General features: G+C 36.4%; 1 protein-coding gene across 1 annotated transcript in view; it reads left to right on the top strand.

Annotated features, from left to right (window-relative positions):
- The window catches only part of LOC136802342 (TBC1 domain family member 9-like), a 73819-nt gene extending 53840 nt beyond the window's left edge, over nucleotides 1-19979 (top strand). Inside the window, exons 19-28 of the mRNA XM_067059067.1 lie at nucleotides 9317-9463; nucleotides 13611-13722; nucleotides 13982-14042; nucleotides 15251-15439; nucleotides 15732-15833; nucleotides 16044-16142; nucleotides 16615-16806; nucleotides 17713-17908; nucleotides 18130-18851; nucleotides 19080-19979. Coding sequence (XP_066915168.1) covers nucleotides 9317-9463; nucleotides 13611-13722; nucleotides 13982-14042; nucleotides 15251-15439; nucleotides 15732-15833; nucleotides 16044-16142; nucleotides 16615-16806; nucleotides 17713-17908; nucleotides 18130-18851; nucleotides 19080-19778 — 2519 coding nt within the window. The 3' untranslated portion in view covers nucleotides 19779-19979. The remainder of the gene's footprint in view (nucleotides 1-9316; nucleotides 9464-13610; nucleotides 13723-13981; nucleotides 14043-15250; nucleotides 15440-15731; nucleotides 15834-16043; nucleotides 16143-16614; nucleotides 16807-17712; nucleotides 17909-18129; nucleotides 18852-19079) is intronic.
- The last annotated feature ends 2307 nt before the right edge of the window (nucleotides 19980-22286 follow it).

The raw sequence follows: 22286 nt of genomic DNA, 5'->3' as shown, positions 1-22286 counted from the left end.
AAAATTAGTGTTAAGAAATGTAAGAAAATTATCATTCATTCCTCTGAATTTACATCGTAATTTAGCATTATTATAATTATGTAACGATAAATCGAGATTTAATCAAAAGTTGTACTTTTTATAGATTTAGATTTCTCTTAGTTGAAATTTTATGATAATCTAAATCTCGTTAACATTGATGTATGATTTTGAAGTTAAAAGAAATTCCTCATGTCTTTGGCTCATTTCCAATAATACAAGATGAAGAAAGAATACATATTCTTATAAGATAATCTTCCGACCAAATTTGAACAGGGTCTAGCGTAGACAAATGAGTTAACTTGTGTTTTACATATGAAATGATTTCATCTCCTATTGTTTACATTCAATATTTTCATTAACCCTTCGAACATCTTGCTACTTATATAATTGGTCGCCTCACGCAAGTGAAGGAGACCTTTAAATTCGGTGTTTTTCCTCGTCCTTAAGACAAAAATGTGAAAGTTTGGTCGCCCGATTCGGAATTAAATGTTCAGTGAATCGGGAAATTATTTCCCGCGTAAATTCCTGCATAAGCCGTTTTATCTCTGTTATATTACGCCACGCAAACCTTTCAGACAGTATTTGCGGTATATAGATTTTTTTTTTTTTTTAATAAAAGTTTTGATCTATATTTACCAGGACCCCAGTTAACTGGCTATTATGAAGAAAAAATAATACATAGTTTTTCTAAAATATAAATTAGGAAATTTTACGAAATCATGTTTGATTTTCTGAATATTTCAGAAAAATCATCAATTTTGATTTCCTTTGATTCTTTGGAACGACTTCCTCTTGCACAAAGGAGTGCCGCCCTTAGTATCAGGAAAGAGAGTCTACACCTGATGACACCAATCACCTTACTATACTGTTCGTCATTTTTCATTGCGATCTTGTCTGCAAGATGCTTATGATACATTGCACATTCTTTTCCCATCACACCCGTCACTGAAAAAACTAATGGGGTGAAGGTACCATGTTCAATGTTCATAATTCTCTGGTTGTACTGACGTTTCTTTTCTCTTTCGTGCTTTTCCAATGCTTTTTGTGTGGACACCTGAGCCTGTGATCGACTGTTCGTATTTGTTACTCTCACATCAAAGTATGCGTTTTGTCCAGGTCTCCACACCCCTCTAGCTCTCACGTCTGGTCTTGCGTTATCTCCGTTCAATCCTCCTACTCTCTCTCCATCGATAGGTTGCAGTGTTGGTTCAATCTCGACGTCTCTATGTGCTTCTGATAAAAGGCTAGCCTCGAAATCCCTGATATTGTTGTGTCTGATAATGACAAAACCTCCTTTTTTACAATTGAGGGCGTGGTTGAGGTCAAACTTTTGACCACATGGGCAGTTGGAGGGTAATCCCCTCAGTTCTCGGTTATATCTCAGCCTGACTGCATCTCTGAATTCTCCTTTGTTTAGAGAGAAACCGTAGTCCTTTAGAGGTAAAACAGTTAGCCATGACGATGCTCCTGGTAGTCTTGTGTCTTCAACGGCTTTTTTCATGGATGGTGATAAGGTTTGGTCAATGGCTGATGCTTTATCCTTTATCAGTTGTACTTTCTCTTGCTTCTTTTCATTCTTAATCCTTTTCACAGTCTCCATGTTTGGTAGGTCAATGCTTTGGTTCACAATGACTGCTTGGAGTGGGCCAGAGATGGCTTTTGAATGATTAATGTGAAGATCGCAAGATTCTGCAAGGATAGGAATTCCTAAACCTCCGTTCTTAACCGGTAATGAGAAAAGTTCTCGGTCTTGTTCTGTAATGATTGAGTCTAACAGGTTAGGAATAAATTTCTCTGCAATAATTTCATCCAAGGGTTTGATGTATTCTTTCATTCCTGGTATTGTTCTCAAAAAGTATGTAAATTTATGCAGCTCACCATGACATAGCGCAGCGTATGCGGCATGCGGTTGGGTTCTAGCGAATTCACTTAGCTGTTCGAGTTCTTCACACCAACGTTTAACTTTCTCCTTTGCATAAGTTTCCCGAAATCCTTGACTTCCTAGTGCTGCTCCTAAGTGCCTCTTTCCTTCAGTTGTGAATTGGATTCCTGAGTCATGAAATATCTCTTTGGCACTTTCCATCTTTTCTCTCTCCTTCACAATCAACCAACTTTTGCTCTCGTTAACAAAATATCCATATTTCTTGCCTTCCTCAATCAGTAGCTCCCACCATAACTTTAAATCTGAAAGTTTTCCAGCACCTGTAATATCATCAGCAAGAGAAACGTTTTTCACTTTCTTTATTTTGTCCCTCAGAAAATTGATAATGGGAGTGATACCCAGGGCATAAAATGACATTGCAAGATTGTCACCTTGAGTCGTCCCCTCAACTGACAGAATATCTCTACTTCCAAGCACGATCATGCGAACTGATACTCGATACATATTTGTTAATATACATGAGAATTTGCGGTATATAGATTCTAATTAGCTCCGTAGTAATTAGCGCACTTGTTTTATGAAATCTAAATAACGGAGATAATTAAACGCCTCGTGAAAGTTTTCGAAAGTTTCTACTGCAAGTCAGACAATTCTTGATGTAGATTATAAACTAAAATTATATATGAAATTTATGGTTCTTCATTGATATCATTCCATTCAAACTACAGTACCACACTCGTGATGTTGTTGAAAACAAACCTCCTTTCACTAGAATCACTTTTGAGGTTAAACATTTTGGTTTGGAAGATGGATGTGTTTTTGTGTGGACAAGACGGACAAGAAAAATAAGATAGATTAGATAATAAGAAGTTTATTATTGTTTCAATTACTCTTAATCTATGATAACAGTTGATAGCATGTCCCAACCAAGATCACTCACTGCATTGTATTAATTGTCAGATCAAGTTATATACCATGAATTTCTACCATGATTTGAAGTGAAGCAAAAGAACATTTATCACCTAAGCAAGATTTGATTGATGATTCACCGTTCCAAGACGAGTAGTCTTGTGTAACCATTGCGAGTATTGACTTAAAATTTCTTGAACAAACATACAACTGTCGGCTGCTGTTTGGCAGCCAGTTTGTTGCTTTTATTACGGGCTCACTTTCTGGGCCATTTCAAGATATTGTCCAGTTGCCAACTGCAATTATTGGAGTCTATGCCTGGCTGAACAACTGTCTCTATGTAGGTCACTACTGGCATCTAGTCAAAAGTGAAAGTGACGTTACGTATTCTTTGTTCTTTCTCCTGGAATGGCCCTTTTGATTATTATTGTTGTTTTCCTTGCATCCAATGAAACATGGAGTTATCAAGATATTTGCTGGAGTTTTAATTACACAACGTGACATTGCAACTACATTAAAAGAAGAAATTTTGGCGAGAATTTAATAATTGGCGGATGGCCGAAAAAGTTTTTTCAGAGGGAATTTAATTTGGTGGTTACTAAAGCGGCAATCACAAATATCTTCGTTTTGCGTCGCTTAACCGACTCTCGAAAATAGACTTTTTTTCAAAGAGGCAACCCTGTTAAATAATTATGTAGTCCAGCCATACAAACAATGATACAGCAATGCATAATTACTGTTTCATGCATATTGTGATGATTATGCATGGGTGTATCATTGTTTTTCTGCTGGACTACATAATTATTCAACAGGGTAGCCTCTTTGAAAAAAGGTCTATTCAATAGAATTGAGTCGGTGAGTCGGTAAATTTGTTAGACTTTTTCTGTCGATGACGTTTTTTCGTTTAAAAATTTTATTATTGCCAATTTTTTGCGAGCGATTTCTAGCGCATTCGCAGCATTTTGACTTTGTTTATATCATTGCATGCGCCATTTTGGGTCGGAGGTCACAGTGTTCAAAGGTCATAATTTAAAGCACCCATAACACATGGTTGTTTTGGCTGCTGGCTGGCTGGCAGTTTCCTTCAAGAATACACTCCAAAAATGGATGATGGATGGATGAAAACCCGAAAATCTTTACGACCGACTGACCGACCGACTCAATTTTTAGACCCAACCAGGACGCGAAATGAAGATATTTGTGATTGCCACCTAACAATTTAGCCGGAATTTAATTTGGTGGATTGGGCCAAAATCATCCAAATTTAACTTTTACTGCCATCCGCCGCCAAATTTAGATTATTGTTTTCTTCTCCCAAATGTTATCTATTTCAAGGCAAATGAATTTCCGTCAAATTTAGTTTTTCAAGCTTGCAGCCATATTAAATTCCCTCAAAAATTTACTTTTGTTAAGATTACTTCAACTGTATTATTAGATTTACTATAATAATTTATTGAAACTTTCTAGCAGCAATTTTTTATTGTACAAACAAGAAACATTCATTGATATAAGTTAAACATGATATGATTAAGTCTTCAAACTCGAACCCTATAACTTGAATGTGTCCTTAACTCGAACGTTTTTTTTATCCCTTTACAATTAATTTAGGCTATTTTCACCTATATCCCTAATGTTAGTTTTAAAAAATGGTAACTTTCTGAAAACCTTTAAGATTTTAGGGATGACAAAAATAATATTATATTACATATTTGTTTCTGAAGAAGAATTTTTCAGGCTGATTCAAATAAAATCAACTTCAGCCATTTTGACATTTTAATGCGAATCAAAAGCACGTTGCTTTTTAACGATTTTGCACATTCGCAAATCAAGTGTTACACTGCTAAGCTTTTCGTCTTTTACTTTTTCAAACGTTTAAGCTCTTTAAGCTATTCTATTCAGGCGACCTTCCAGCGCAGCTGGTTTATTTAGATTGGCTTTCACACGACATATTTTTTCGAAATCTAGCGATGGATTTTACTTTAATCTAGCTTTGTGTGAAAGCCATCTAGCTTTGTGTGAAAGCCGGTCACGCATTTTCGTTGGGAAATAAGTGACTTCACTTTCCTATCTAAAGGTTTCAAATCTAGCCCGGTCTTATAAACGTTGCATTGGAAGGCATTTAAAAGAGGTATTCTTCTTCTTATGTTTTATTTTGAATTTCATCTTCATGGTAACTAAAAAACAGTGAATTTTTTTGGCATTACCCAAAAGTTTGACTGTCTCTCTTCACGTCACGGCGGTTTTTTCCTTGATGCTTTTTTGATAGACTTTGTTCCAAAGAGGAAATGAATTGGACTTTGCCCTTTATATTAGAAAATTCATTTCCGGACATCAGTTAACAGTGAGTATATCTGTATTGCGAAATTTGCCGATTTTCCATTCCCAACGCCTTGATTTTACAGCATAAGTTGTTTTTTTATTGAACCCTTGTAGAAATTCTCATGGGTGTAGTTTGAAAAACAGAACAGCAAACTTATGCAAAATGCCCAATATTAAACGTTTTTCTAAATGAATATTGACTGTTCTGATGGACTTTGTTTGATAACCAAGCATCTAATTATCCGACCTACATACTTTTTAGAACCAATAAATCTTGATCCAGGCTGAGCTGTTCTTAATTTTTTGAAATTTTAAGGCTCAAATGCTCTTACAATGTTCTTAATACGCTCAGTTTCTTTGGTTGATCTTAGGTTTTGGTCAATTTTCAGCCTCGTGCTCTTATGAAATTCTTATAAAAAGCGTGTATTTTCTTACTTCACTCTGACTTTTAGTCTCAACTGACTGGTTGAACCTCCTCCCGACTAAAAGATAGATCATGGATACATAAAACATATTAAACCTCGTTGCGATATTCAGCTCTTCCTGCATTTATCTTTCTTTCGTAAGGTTTGTCAGCTAACGTTCTTTTCAGCAGTTACAATATATCTAATTTGGCACCTTACACCTGGCTCTTAAGCCATTGCATCTCATAATGACGGAAATCGCCAGCGTTTCCCTGAGTGAAGTATTCAAAAACAAACTTGTTAAACAACACGATATTATATTATTGGGTTTTCTTTTGGCAGGAAATAATATCCGTTAGCATCGATCAAGGAAATCTTGATGGGCTTTCAGGGGGGGTTAATCACCCACTAAAACGTCTCATATTTCAGGAACTTGCCATTGACAAACACTAGGCTTTTTATGAGGATAACCATTATATGAGGAGCCATTATTTTCGCTTCTTTAGTTGTCTCCAATATATTTTGTGCATCCGGTAAAATGTACTTGTTTTGTTTTGAAAAAATATATATTAAAACTCTTGGAACAATTAATATATTCACAACATTGTAGTTGGTTGCTAAAATCCATAAACAAAGGCTCCTAGAATCGAGCACTTAGTACCTTAGATGTTTGTTTGATTTGGTAATTTTGCCCCTAAAACATAATTCCAATCAAGAAGTATTCCTCCTCATTGCAATAGACGCTCTTTTTTTTATAAGAACCAGTAAATTATGACTGAGTCTGAAATTGTTCTTAAATTTCTGTTGTACCAGACAATAGAGCTATTGTTCTGACAGGCCTAAATCTGAGGCGGGTGTATTGTTCTTGTAAATTTTTTTGTTACATGATTTCCTTGATCTCCAAAAAATATTGATCATGTAAATAAAAAAGCGTTTAACACGCAATAGAGAAGGAATCTGAATGTTTTTGTTTGGTTAGGCACATTCCTCACCTCATTATTGTAAGTGATCATTTTTCTCTACCGAATATCGCTTTGATGATGATAATGTTCACTTTATCTCATGATTTCAATCTCCTTCTAATTCACGATTAAACGTTCCTCGTGCCAACATTCTCGTTATGATGGCGTCAATTTAAAGAAGGTTTGGCGATGATGTTGTTCCCTTTGCTTCAAAACAGGAAATATCTGATAACGGATTGAAGCTCTTTGTCGGTAAAATGTTCAGAGATTGTATGTATGTACCTTGGTTCCCCTTAATTTGATACGGTGACATTGACTTGTATGAGCTTGTCGATCCTTATGGAAAAGGGAAATCACACTATTCGCTCAGAACCTCTATTTCATGAAGTAATTACGGACCTACCCGGAAACGCAAAAATCTGGAAGTTCTAATTCCTTTCCCAAATAGGTGACTGACAAAATTAATGGTTCAATCACACAATCAGAAAAACGATCATTTATTTCACTTGATTGGATTAAGGAGATAGAGACAGTAAGACCAGACAAGTGATTTTCGTGCGGTTTTATCAATTCGATAAGCAAAACCATTAAAAACTGTTTATCCATTTTCTGTACATTACGCCCTTTTAATCGACAAATCACTCAGTAAAAAATTTCAACTGCCAAATATTCTTTAGGATTTCCAAGTTTGGCCTACCAATGTTAAACCTCGTTCGTTTTGAAATATGCCGCCAATATGCTTGAATAAAGCTGGTGCATTTGGTTTGGATGTGTGAATTATCAACTTCAACTTTGTGATTGTAGGGGGCAAACCTTTGGGACCCGTGACCTTTTTTATGTGACGCAACCAAACCTGATCCATTTCAAAAGAATGAATTTATAAAGAATGAATATTTAAATTTGTTTTGCGAGGGGGTGTTCTTCTGAGCCTAGGAAATTTATTTAGGACCCAAAAACTGACGTCACGGGCAAAACCCCTGCTTGACCCCAAAAATTTGAAGAAATTTCAAAGACGATAAAATCCAAAACCACATACATCAATCGATAGCTCTCAAAAACGATATTATATAGAGGCCTTTTAAGTGAATATAGTCAATTTCCAAACTTATTTTGACGTTGCAAAGAAAGGGCTTTTGGGTCACAAGTTATTTCAGCCCATGACATCCATTTATTTCGATGATAGAGGCAGTTTTCTTTCAATTATTATTTGGAAAACTTCGCTTTGATGTTATATAACTACAGATAACCATTAATTTCGCTCGTTGATTTCCTCATAATTACAATTTTCTGCTTTCGCTTTTCGAACTAAACCACCGATAGAACAACCAGTAGAACTGGATGGTTATGGTTTTAATTGCTTTTCGCCTCCTTTTTGCGCGTCAATGACGTTTTTACTATTAAAAATTTGTTCAGATGTTTTTATTCGCGCGAGAACCTATATTAAATACAGGGCTTGCTTCGATACTGTAATGGTGCGTATCTTGTTTCTACATATCTAGTTAGTTCTAATTCATTTAATTTTTCAAAACCGTACCCCCTGATTTTCGCATAATTTATGTTAATTTATGTCACTCGTCTTTGCAATCTTCCTCCATACTCATAGTGTGTCTAATATAGAAATTATTATTTTCCATAATTCAAAAATAGCTATCGCATTATTTGGACTGTTGTTTAATAGATCAATTATGTAACCCAATAGAAACAGTCAATCATCAGATGATCTGTTTTTCTCATTTTTTCATCAAAATGCCAGTCTTGCTGCGCATCAGTTTTACATCTTTGACTGTCATTGCATCCTCTCTGAATCAACCAGCTCTTAAAACCCTGCATGAACGTGTGACACGGCTATGACGTCACAGGTTTCGTAAGATTTGCTACAGAATCATGCTTTTTGATGGTGTTTTTTTGTTGCTATCTTGGTGATTGATTGATTTCATTACCCTTCATCATAGAGCTATTTCGGTAATGTCATCTGATGGTGATTTTCGTTTGTTCGTCCAAAATCGTAACTTTTGATGTTTCATCAGCCTACGCAAGATCACCAATATATGTGTGTTTTGTTTTGTGCTTATAATATTTTGAGTACCTTATTTGGATATGACATCAGACAGTGGATAACAGATTTCCTGAGCAGTTTAAAAACGAACAAAAATGAGCTTTGATTCGTCTTTCAAACGCGTGTTCAATTTTTGACGTAGCCAATACCCCTCACTGTTTTCTGATTTGGTTTTTGATGCTTTGACAAGGTCGAAAACAACTGAAAGACTGGTTAACCCCCCTTTCTCCGAATCAAATCGTCCACCTAATTAACAGTAGCGAGTTTATGTACTTGCGCTATTGAGGACGGTAAAGTGACTGAAACGATTTGGAATAACCCGCAGTTCTGCCCCGCAAAATGCTGATTTACCGTCGTCCTCAGTTGGTCATGATTTATTTAGTCAATTTAGAACCTGACCGTCTCCGTCGCTGAAAAACACACATGCATAAACTCGGTAGTGTTAGTAGTAACGCACCCTATTCCAGGTTTGTCAGCTTTATGTAGCATCCAGTCCTAATACAATACAGTTCAATCGGGCCACTTTCTACCCACGAATTACATTCCTGATAGTTGAATGCCATATATTCCCTGTGAATCTGTGAATGTCAAATAAGTAACACTGTAGTGCATGTGTTATATCCATAACATCGATAGCTTTGCTTTATTATTGCATATGACTGGTTCCTCTGATGCAACAATGCTCCATATAGCTCCAATCCTCGCCTCTCTTCACCCGGTGCAATAGTTTAATCTTCAACCAACCAATCAATCTTTTTTACAGGTTACTGTCAAGCGATGAACATCGTGGCTTCCGTTCTCTTGTTGTATTGCACCGAAGAAGAAGCTTTCTGGTTATTGACTTGTGTCTGTGAAAACATGCTTCCTGATTACTACAACACCAAAGTGGTTGGAGCTCTCGTCGATCAAGGTATTGTGCTTTTTGCTACTCTAAAATCACGTAATCTTTATTTTATGCTACGAAGCTCAAAACTCCTAGAATGTTCCTTGAAATAGCTGAGGGCGCTGGAATTTTCTGAAGTTTCAGGTGACACGACGATGCCCGTGATTGGATCCTGGGGGACGTAAGAAAGATTTAGCAAAATTCACCAAAAAGCTGTTCGCCTGCGGTACAATTTAAAAACCTTTAACTCAGAAAACACTAAAATTCTGAGCGTTCTTCGAAAAAGATATTAATAGTAATTTTTAGAATGACCATTTAAAAAGAAGATCAGAGCATATACCGTTAAGGAGGTACCTTCCGCTTGCACAGAAAAGTCAGACACCGTGCATTAAATGACACTGGCATCATACGAGATCGTCTTACTTATGGTCCAACTTCAAAGGTCTGCACCTACAAGCAACGTGACCAACTTTCATCACCTCGCACGAATACAATACATTTTGGGATGTTCAAAATTAACTAAAAATTGGTTACATTCGTTGACATTTTACATTGGTTAAGGACGGTCCCGCAATAAAGTAAGATTGGAGGAATAAAATAATTGAGTCATTCAGCTTGCTAAATACTTGAGTCTGCCTTTTTGGACCTAACTCGGTGGGTGGAGGTCCTATAAATTAACCTGTGTCCTTCCGTCCGTCCGTCCGTTTGATGCTAGCTTTTCTCAGGACTGGATCGTTCGATTTTTCTGATTCTTTGCACAATAATGCAAAATGGTGCTGCCCAAATTTTCCGCCCGATTTTCGAAAAAGAAATTCACCGGAAAAACCGGTTTCTTATTTTACTTTCTTTTCTATTTTCATTCTATATTTATCATTAGGTAGGTCCAATATGCATTGTGTTTGTTTTTCTTAAAAGAGATGCAAATAAGTCTGTCTCCAGATTTTTCATTAAAAGTTCAGTTTTTAATTGTGAATGGTCGTTTTAAGTGTTTGTTCTTCTCGTTAGGCCATCAAGTAAAGTTCATATTTTAAATTATTCGAAAAAATTTAAAAATATTTTTTTATCGGCTGTACTGTTGAAAAATCGCTTTATTATAAATTCTCAACTGAGTTTGATAGCGGTATAACTACAGATAACATGATTAATTTTCACCGCATTCCTCCAGTAACTTAGAAAGTGTGATCATAATGTTTTGAATTGGAAATAACTAAATAATATAAAAGAAGACAATTCAATATTCGAAATATCTTCGAAAAAAACGTCACTTAAATCGAAACTACAGAATTTAAGTATACCTAGATTGAAATTGATATCAATAGTTTTTTAAGAAATTCTAAACTCAAACGAAGGTAAACTAGACGTGCGAAATGATACGTGTCGTATTGTTGTTTTATTTTATGGCCCTGGCATCGACGCAACGCTTAAGTCCTGGGAACGAACCTATGTTAATGATCGGTTTATACGAACAATGTGAGAAAAACCAAAGAGACTCTTTACGTTCGAATGTTTGTCGGGAAGCCATTGAATATGCGTACCAAGATAAAAAGTCCCATTGGGATGAGTATTTAAAAGAAAAAGGATTCGACCGAATCGATGGATTCTTATCGATGAATGATATCGAGTATCGAAGAATCGAATTCTGTGGTTCCGATGAAGCTTTGAGAATAGCGATTGATTTGCGATCGAACCCCGCTTATTTCGTTTCGAATCAGACCCAGGACTTCCCGCGATGGAATAGAAGGGAAATCACCTCATGGCAATTTTCATCAAGAATTATTCTCCTCATCATCGAGGCTCCCAAGATGATTTCTCGATTACTAGCAGAATTCTTTTTTGGGGAAGACTATGTAGTTGTGCTAGCCGATAATGAGACTAAGTTGCCGAAATGGTTACTGGAGCGTAATGTTAAATCTAATCGAAACGCCTTTCAAATGAACGCCAGAACCTTATTAGACGCACTGAACCCTCGCTCACGAGCATCTTACAAGAAAATCAAACGCTTCGCTCTTATTGAGATACAAAGCCGGTCTATATTTTATCGGTTAGATTTCCAATATTTTAAAAAATTACTCGATGAAAAAACCATTCAGCGGAGACTTTGTTATAAAAGATATACTTTGAATGAGAAGCATTTCAAATCAGGTAATGGTACCAGAAGCCTTTTGGAAGCTCTCAAACGAGAAGACTTGCGTTTCATTTTAGTTTTCGGTGCACCTAAATTCACTTGGAAGTTCTTAATGCAGTATTCAGCGTCTGATTTGTATCGTTTTTGGAGGTCATCGAATCTGCTTTTCATGGACTTAAAGGATTCCGCAAGTTTCCCCAAATCTATTCGTGCAAAACCGCTGTCATCAGTTAGAACATTCAGTAGACTACACTTCAATACGAAGATATTCGACAAAATCGTCTCCAAACTCCTTATAATGAAGAACACAACGTTAAACGCTGAAGATCAGATTAAGATCTTTAACTGTGTCAATATTTTCAACAACCAACTGACAGGAATGCTACAGTTAATACAATTCTTTAACTTCCATTTAAATTACTTCCAATATGTAACATTTACTAGATTTAAACAAGGTTTAATAAAAAGAAGCAAAAGCCTAGAAGATTCGCGCTCATTCTTTGACGTCAACATCAGGTTCATAAAAGGTATCGTTACTCCGGTGTTCTACTCAAAGTCTTTTCTTGAGTTATTTACCAATGAGAAAATGGAAGTCTGTCCCATTCCCGTGTGCCGAAAAGGACACGAGAACAGTTTCGTAAAACTACCTCAAGACGATATCGATGGTATTTTCAGCAACGAATCTTATGGATGGAGCTGTAAGAAATGCCCAATAAATCACTACCAAGCAAACGGTACAATACTCTATTCTACTTGCAATCCATGTCCAGAGATGACCTTATCTACGGGCTCCAGGGCATCGTGCTACGATCCTTACACCACCAGGTATATAACTGTATACAACCAAACAGGACTGCAGATTGCAATTTCTTTGTCCATTCTTTCGGCTATTGGAATGTCCATTTCAATGATCATCTTCTACCGATCAAGACAAACTGTCATCGTTCGAGGATCCAATTTCCCGATCATGGTCACACATAACTTAGCTATGCTTCTCTTGTTTTTGTGTATCACTGTACTTTATTTGGTTCCCGAGACAACAAACTTCACCTGCTTGACTGAGTTGTTGGTAATTTCAACACTGGTATTCAGTCCACAAACCTTGATCTTGATTAAATGTCAGAATCTCCTCACCGCATTCAATGCAAAGCTTCGATTGACAGCGAAAGTGATGAGAAACGCATTGGCTTGTCAAATAGTTTTAGTCTCGTTATTGCTAGCCATCGATTTTAGCGCGTTGGCTCTTACCATCAAATCGGTACCGTTAGAATTGACTATTGAAATCGACCATGTTAGATATGAGAGAGTTATAAGATGTAACTCTGGTAATCACGTCACTGTACAAATCATTTTGATCATCTTGTTACACTTGTTGTCCAGTATACAAGCCTATCGTGGTCGGAACCTTCCCGGACCTTTCAATGAAGCAATGCCAATAGTTTACTCCTCGTTTACAAGCATTATAACATACATCACCTATTTTCCCTTTGTTTATCTTCAAAAGGACAAGGATATTGAAATAGTGGCTCGTGTGTTGATAATAACGATTGTTAACATGTTGTTTGTGACCATGTTTTACGGTAGCAAATTTTACGTTATGTTATGGAAGCCGATGAAAAACACACGAGAATATTTACAAAATGCAACGTTTCAATTATCCAAGTCCGCCGTGAACTGAATTGATACTGTCAATTTTCATTTATTAAACTTTGTTTTCAAATTTACGACGATTGTATTTAACTTAATTAATAATTGTTTTATTTACCTGACCGAGCGCTTTTTTGCTGCGTCTTTTTAACTAATAATTTCTTGGTATTCCAGGCTTCCTTGAAAGAGCTGTGAACCCGATTTAAGAAAACCTCTGTCGCTATTAATTGCGCCGAATTAGAAGCAGGCAATTTGAATAAAAACGAAGTAAAGTTAAGTCGGGCTTAATTTTACATTTCGAATCAAAATTTGAAGGTCTTTTGAAATCATGGACTTCCTTTAGGGTGTTCGAGAAACATAATTGATCAGTATGAAAGACGAATCTAATCATTTACTTTGTAGCGGTATTCGAAGTGTTAACTGAAGACTACATCCCAGACCTTCACGCGCATCTCAAAAAAGTGGGCGTGTTAAGTATGATCTCCTTGTCATGGTTCCTCACCATCTTTATCAGGTAAAAACCATCTTAAAACATCACTTTACTTATGATAGATTTTAGTTATACATTTGGTCGAATTACATGTATCAGCAGAACCTCAGCAATACAATAAGTGATGCCTCAAACCTGCTTTCTTAACTTAAGAATATAATAATCTTTCAAGGTGTCATTGTTTTTTTTTTCTCCGAACCCCTCGTTAATGATGACAGACAGGTAGAAAAGATTTTTGATCTCAATTTGCAACTTTAGTAATGTAAGATTTTGTCTTGTATAGTGTGGTTCCTTTGTCATGCGCAGTACACATATTGGATTGCTTCTTCTATGATGGTGCTAAGGTATTTAACTTTTCGATCATTGCTCAACAATTGTCAATCAATAGATTTACGAAATCTTTGCAACCTTGAAATTGAACAAAGTAGCTTTATATTAAGGGCTCTGACCATAGTCAGAAAATTGATTTTAGTATCTGAACATAAAAGTTATGTTTTAGATAGATTCGTTAACACTTTTAACAAAGAATTGCCTTCAGAAATTGTTTTTTAATCAAACCCCTTTAGAGTAATTAAGAACTTAATTGCAAAAATGACGTTATGAACTTTAAAAAGACGTTAATAATATGTTGCATCACCTTCTTTTATAAAAAGTTTTAATGGGTAATTAACCTTTTTGTTTCGAACTTTCTTGAAACTGTCCGCAAAGAATTGAACTATTTTAAATTTTGCGGAAAATTTTTCTAAAAAGATGTGTCAAAAGTTATGACTGTTTTTTTAAGCAAAATCCAGATGAAAAATTGATGAAAAAACACTATTTTGAAGATTTCGAGACAAAGAAGCACTTACAAAAACTTTCCGCAAAAATTTTTATTGTTCGGTAAAAGATACACCATCTACTGCGAAAAAATTTTCAAAATGTTTTTTCTTCGCCGAAGCTAAGCTCTTCAAAGTTGAAATACTCATCCTCGCAAAAGTCTTCAGTTTCTTCTTCATCAAATTTTTTCAATGCAATTTTTGAATTTTCAGATTCAGGAATAGTTTGTCTAACAGAAAATGTATAACATGCCATAGTTTTGTTGGTTACATCAGTCAGAAAACACATTTTAAACACGCAAATTATGAAAAATTCACTTATGGTCAGAGCCCTGAAGAATGCATTGCTCGCATTCTGGACTTGATTTCTATCAAGGGTTTTTATAATAAAAATTGATTTCACTTTTTTTTGAATAAAATTCCTTGTTGTTATAAAGAGAATATTTTTAACTAAAGGTTGCAAAAGGCTATTTTTACTAATTTTAAGTTGAGCAACGAAAAACCACCGAAAACTTTTCGATAGATTTCCAAAAAAATCTTTACAATGTACTATAATTTGGTCATAACCCTAAAAAATCTTTAAACTGTTACGTCAAACGACACATATCATAATAATGAGAATGCCGCTGGAACACTGCTGATGATCGTGTGGATACCGCTGAAAGATATGAATTTGCAAGTTAACTTGTCTATTTTAATATTTTCTTAAGAATGATCAAAAGTTTTTCCTTCGATAGGTGCTGTTCCAGCTCGCGTTGACCATCTTGGAAGCGAACAAAGCACGACTAATGGCTTGTCACGATGACGGTGAAGCGATGACCGTGTTGAGCGCTTACTTCGAACGTGTCATCAGCCGTGACGCGTCAAACATCCTGGAAAAGACGTCCACTTACAAACATGAACGTGTCACTAACGGACCAGACGTCGTAAGATTTTTTCATTCAGTTGTTATTTGTTTTATAATCCATCGTTTCAGTCTTCTAAGAGGCCTGAAAGATCAAAAGTTGTAATTCTGAGTAAGCGGTCCACCATTAGACGGTGTCTGGATGTGTCCTGCAAGGGATTGAAATTGGGAAGAACACGTCATCTTTGGGCAAACGTCGATTCAGGCTATTTTTATTGGGAGACCATTCCCTCGTTCAACGTCTAACCCAAATATGGTGGATACCCAACGCGCATCTCGATTAAATTTGATGCATTTTTCGTTCCCGTTTTTAGGACATCAATGACATCATTGTGGTGTCGTATCGAAAATTCGGCTTCTTAACGACCGAAAATATCGACAAACAACGAAACCAACAACGTTTGAGAGTCGTTCAGGTATCCCTTTATGATAATCGGGCGATATTTCCTTATGGCAAAAAAAGATTGAAAAAAAGTTTAAAAAAGCGCTTAATTGTGTGAGAAGTATATGTTTAACCGTCTCTCTAATTAAACAAAACTTTCTGACCAGACGGCACTTTTCATCAACATTTTCAAATAATAGTTTGCTATTTGCATCATAATTTTCACTCTTGTTAAATGTTTCAGCACTTGGAAGATGGCGTGAAACGAAACGTAATTCGCTCTTTGGCTTCAGATGTCTCCTTCCCTGCTAACGAATTGGAAGGCTTGTTCGGAATATTCAAGGTATAATTCGTTTACCTTCAACTCACTTTACAACTCTGGCATTACTGGGCATTACTGTAAACAAAATTTATATATCAAGAGCTGATTTGGAAATGTTTTTGCCTTTGCATAAAGCATACACGTTTTTTTTTTTATAAGAACAAACTATATAAGAACATAAGGCTTCGAGGCCCAAAAATTTAAGAACATTCTAAGAACATTCTAAGGCTTTGGAGACTTAAAAACATGCATTTTCTTAAGAAATTACATCAAAATGCTCAAAAAATGCTGAAAATAAGAACATTTTAAGAACATTTTTAGGCTTCAAATCCAAAAAACTAAGAACATCCGAAGGCTTCGAAAATTGTTAACGTTCTTATAAAAAAAAAAACGTGTACATTCTTTTTGGGGTTGATCTTTCAAATTTTCTCTGCTTCGATAGTCTTTGTCAATCTCTCTATAATAAGCTCTCTATTTCTACTATCTGCCATAGAGTGCCAACATGAAGAGTCGATATTGGGGTGATAAAAACAAGAAAGTTGACTATCCGGCGGAGTACAGTAGTTGGCGTGACCCTCATGAAGGGATATGGATTGACGCCCTTCGCTTTCAACAATTGTTTTTCGTTCTCACGCCTTGGGGTGCCAGCGAGATGGGCGAGGCTCTGGCGGAACGATGTTTCAGGGTAAGTGAAACAAAGCGAGAAAAGGAAAACAAGAAAAGGAAAACAAAAAAAACTTTAATAGCTTTCAAACATTGAATAAAACCATGAACATATAAACGACTGGACAGCCATCTCCTTTGTCTTTTTGTAGAAAGGGCTGCTAGCTTCGTTGCCGCCTCGTTAAAAACATAAAATGAAACAATAGATTTTGATGATATACCCTTGGGAGTACCTTGCTAACAACGTTAAAACTTCGACAAAAGTCTCTGTTGTTCTACTCTTCTCAAGTCTTTTATCTATATCATAACAAAGATAACAGAGGCAAAATCATCGTCAGCCTATCAAAACTCCGACTAATATTTCTAAATTTTGACTTAAAAGTGTCTAATAATTTTAGAGAGTGTCGCATTCTAATTTCGATATTCTTATGACACAGGCTCTAAACTTTGGCAAGCTATTTTTTTCAAGTCATAAAAAAAATTATTGGAGTGACAAAAGGGATTCAAACGTATACACGCAGTTGAAATTCTGCATTTTAGAGTTGGAAATGTTGATAAAATATATTACAAACTTGTGAAAAAATTCGAGAGTAATTTTTTTTGAGAATTGGGAATAATGTTCAAGCTCTAATAAAACCTTTTACCGAAATAATTCAAAGAAATAAAATTATGATGGAATATTGTCGGATTTTTCATATCAATTTTGAAATACAGGCGGCAACGAAGCTCGCCTCAAAGAGACAATAAAAGATAGATGTCCAGTCGTTTATATGTTCATGATAAAACATACATAACCATACACAAGGCAAAATTTGAAACCTTTTGATAAGACTTACTCGAAACCGCTCACCGCTGTCATTTCCTCTGGTATTTATAGACTGGTAAAGGCATAGTAATCATTCATTGCATTGTTCTGTTTTAACTTCAGGTTGTGGATACAAACAGTGATGGACGAATCAACTTCAAAGAGTTCACTCTGATCTTCGAAAAGATTTGTCGAGGTGATATCACTCATAAGATGAGGCTCTTATATGAAATGCATCTCCCTCCCGCCCTCTTACCTGAAGAAATAGCAGAACTCTCAAGGAAAGAAAATGAACGCTTTGATGTGGTCGAGACTGCAGGTAATCACTTTCGTTTTTTTCAGTCTTGATTTGATTTTTCAGCCTTCCCGTTGTTTGAAGAAACATAAGTGAAACATTTTTGAATAAATCATTGTTTTTAATCAAGTCTTTTCAAGAAAGTACTTTGACAATGAACAAAACAACCCTTTTTGTGGTTGCATTATCACATACAAATTTTATTTACTTAGAACTCATCGACTTTCATGATTTTATTCTCTAAGCTGAAGTAACAGAAGAGGGCGCAAATTCGTCACCGCCCATCGGCTCCCACGAAGAATCACTTCTCGTCATCCGAACCAAACAAGTCATTCCTTCAAAAGGTCGCATCGAAGACAAAGAAGAAATCGTAATGTCACCCACAGGAACGCCCGATTCACCGCCCTTGCATCATAACACTCCCATGCAAGACATCCATCCAGTTTTAAAAAGATCAGGGCGTGTTTTATCATCCTCCAGTAAAGATGAACTGTTGAAAGCATTGAGCACTGAACGTCTTGAACGCTTGAGTTTGTCGTCTTCTTCTACTTGTCAATCGCACGAAAGTGAGTGTGATGTTAGTGGGCAAGGGGCTGAATGTAATGATAGTGGACAAGAAGGGGACGTTTTTGGTGACAACACGCTGAATGACACTTCAAATTTGATGGACCAGATAGCAGATGCTATGAACGAAAACGATACAGAAACCCGAAAGAATGAACTTGTGAAAGAATCGGAAACTTTACAAAAGAACACTGCTGATAAGGAGTTAGAAACATCCTCTCAGAAGGAGAACATTAGGTTTGAGGCTGACGAGGATGAAGATTTTGAATTGAACACGGGGAATTTGGTTCGTCTCTCCTCCACAGGAAGTGAGGCGAGAATGAAAGTGAAGAAATTTGTGGAGTCGATGATCGATCACAGAAAAGATGAGGACGGTGATGGTGATCTTCCTGATATGAACCAGGTCTGTTCTTTATATTTTGTAGGTTTCATTCTTTAGATTCCCTTGTTGCTTCAATGAATAGTACGTCGAGTTCTGTTTTAATAGCTGTGCTAAAGCCAGTGAAGTTACTGTCTTTGTCTAATTTTAGTAAACTAATTATGTTTTAAGGGTCACAAAAACTCGTATATGTAGTTATTGTTGAGGACTGTAATATTCTCTTCTGGTCGAATTCCTTTTTCTATTTTCTAGTCACAATTTATCGAGTTATGGAAAAGTTTCTTTTCGCTTTTCCGTGAAGACCCAGGACAAGAACAAACCTTATACCAATCGATCGCAAAATGTGGAACGCTACTTCTTCAAATCGGAGACGTTGCCAAAGAAGCTTCCTCTCCTGCTCCGGACATCTCCGGTCTTTCTATAACAGCGGATAGTCTAAACAGCGGACGTAACGATAATTTTGTTTTCGTACCTCAACAACTGATTGATTCAAATAGTTCGTCACTTTCGTCATCGACGGACTTTTTAAACGTCAAACACTCGTCAACGGCGAGTGGTGATGGTGGTAACGGTATGCGGAAAGCTGTCGAACATCACCTCGGATCAAGCACACCTATCAAAATTGAAACTGGGTCTAGCAGTCATTCTGTACAAAATCGTCATAGTTCTGAAAACGCTACAAACCAGGACTCAATTTCCACAAGCTCACCTAAGAGAGACACTCCTACTGACAGTTTTGGACCTTCACACGCGACGGATAATTTAAACTCTCCCGGTGGCCAATCAGTTGGAGCTTTGGACCGTGATTGGAAAATCAGATACAGACAATTTTTAGCGTGTATGCTTTCAGAACCTGTGCTCATTGAATATTTCGAAAACATTTTTGATATGGTAGCTGCTATCGAACGATACAAGGTGGAATTCGAATATAAACAAATTCAATCACCTTGATACGCGTATGTGTACATATAAGCTGACTGAAATAGTTTCTTTTCTGAAGCTTCACGAAAAAATGAAATATGATTTGGTTTTTTTTTAGACAGTATCTGGATTCTTTATTTTTAGAACAGGATTTTTAATTGTGATAACTTCTCTATTCTTTAATTTAATTATTAATTGTTTTTTTATAGATTTACGAGTTCTTCGCTCCTTACTTTGTCTCGATATTTCCTATTTTTTTAAATATTCTTCTTTGACAAAAGACCTGATAAACTCTGACTGATTGGTCAGAAATGACGTCATCTAAGCTTCACCACCAGACACCGTGTATTACTGAGACAGTTTCAATTGAAATTATGTCTTCATTTTTGTTATTTCAAATCTTCGATTCTTTCTCTCTGGTGTAATGTTGTTTAAAAGATTTCTCTTAAGGTTTCTTCGAATTCTATCGGTACAGTTCGTCTTTGGAAACGTCAACAGTGGACTCTCAAAGGTAAAGAGAGTTTACTCTAAGTTTTTCTTGTCATTAATGCCTCTCAAGGGACGCTGGATCGTCTACTTTTAAGAGCTGATGCAAGAAAAACTTTCATAGGAAATTTTGACGGAAATTTTGAACTTATGTTTTCGATAAGTTTTGATAACTTTGAAATTGCGTGGAATGATATTTTCAACTTATTTTTAAGAATTATTTTGGTATTTTTATAATGCTCATATTTTAATTGGGTAAGCTTAAATATAAATTGTTTTAAAGTAGAATTCACTAAAGATCTGTTGATGCTTTTCTCAATCCAACTATCATACATTATACCAGAAATATTCATTTTGGTCAAAAGATACAGTGGAGTGTCCATAACTAGAAAACGCAACGGGGAACACACATTTGTTAGAAAACGCACGGGGAACACACATTTGTTAGAATTATTGAAATTTCGAATTTATTGAGGTTTAAAAAAAGACATTTTTAACTAAAGAGACTAGAAAATTCTTTCGAGTTGGAGAAACATTCGAGTTGTAGAGGTTCGAGTTACGCAGACTCCACTGTATATCTAAATTGCTCCTTCCTTTTCATGACCCCATGGCCCGGGGGGGTATTAGGGTTGACAAATGAGGGTTATGTGCGGACGGGACCTCCGAAAACCGACCCTTAGAGAGCCTGATTTTTGCTGAAAAAGTGACCCTTAGGTTAGAGAGACTTTTTGAATTTTTTTTTTTCGATTTTTGAAAAAAGTCATACCCTTAGAGAGACTTTATTACAATTTTTTCTCTGTAAATCAAAAAATTTCCTAAAAAATCCTGAATTTTCCGACCCTTAGAGAGACTAATTTAAAACTTTCTGATTTTTCCGACCCTTAGAGAGACTTTGAAAGGTGAAAAAACCGACCCTTACTGTCCGCACATACCCATCATCCATTTTTGCCTAAGTACCCTCCCCCCCTCGGGCCCCATGGATTTCAATTTTTTTTGGTTTGATCGTTTGATAGCGTGATTAAGATTTTTGCCTATGTGTCATTTGTCTGTTTTCCCTACTTTTATTGTCATGGAAAATTTACCGTTATCATGATGAGAACTGAAAATTTGTTGTGTTCTAAGGGCTGTTGCTGTTGGATGGGAGGATTACTGCCGCTTGGTAAGGGGGGGGGGGCTGCCGCTGGATCCGGGGGGCATTCGATTTCTAAACGACGGCATGTGTCGCCAAAAAAATGGTTTTCAAAATCGGACCCTTTACAGTGCAGCTCTTGAGCAGTGAAAAGGTACTCTTACGGTGCATTCTATCAAACCTTTCTGGCCCTTATTGTCTTATTTTGCTGAAGCCACCTGAAAATGGCGAAATGGGCCTGAGATGTCGACACAATGTCCTAGAAGCAAATCCAACATGGATGCGAGTGAAAACTATAAAGATACATCAGATTTTTCTGTAAAACTTGCAATTTAGCATTCTCTAAAAACACCCTTCCAGTGTATCCAGCTAAAAGAAGACCCTTGCGCAGTGCCCTCTATGGCCTCTACCAAAAGGACACTGAGAATACCACCCTTACAGTGCATTTCGAGGATCTCGAAAAACCCCGGGGGGGCACTCGATTTCGAAACGACGGTATGTGCCGCGCAAAATCTGCTTTTCAAAATCGTACCCTTACAGTGCAGTTCAATATGTCTGAAAAGGTACCCTTTCAGTGCATTTTCTCTTGATTTACCTAACCCTTATATTGCACTATATTTCTCAGCTGTAAATCTGCGTGAAAGAAAAAGCTTGGGAAATTTTCTGTTTCAAAGAAAAACTGGGAAAATTATTCTTGTCAGCTGTAATTATGGAATTATCAGACAATAGAAACTTTTTCAAACAAACGAGAAGTATAAACCTTTCTTTTTAACAATTATTTTGAATTTGTTTTAAAATTCGACCCTTGCAGTGCAATCTCACAGAAACACACCCTTACAGTGCATTTTGGGATGCTGAAAACCCCACCCTTAAGCGCGGCACATGACGTAGGCCAGATCATATGAGTGCCCCCCCCCCCGGGC

The sequence above is a fragment of the Clytia hemisphaerica genome, unplaced genomic scaffold (assembly GCF_902728285.1).
Source record: "Clytia hemisphaerica strain Z4C2 unplaced genomic scaffold, Clytia hemisphaerica genome assembly, whole genome shotgun sequence".
Classification (NCBI taxonomy): Eukaryota; Metazoa; Cnidaria; class Hydrozoa; order Leptothecata; family Clytiidae; genus Clytia; species Clytia hemisphaerica.
This window is presented reverse-complemented; position numbering and strand designations above follow the sequence as displayed.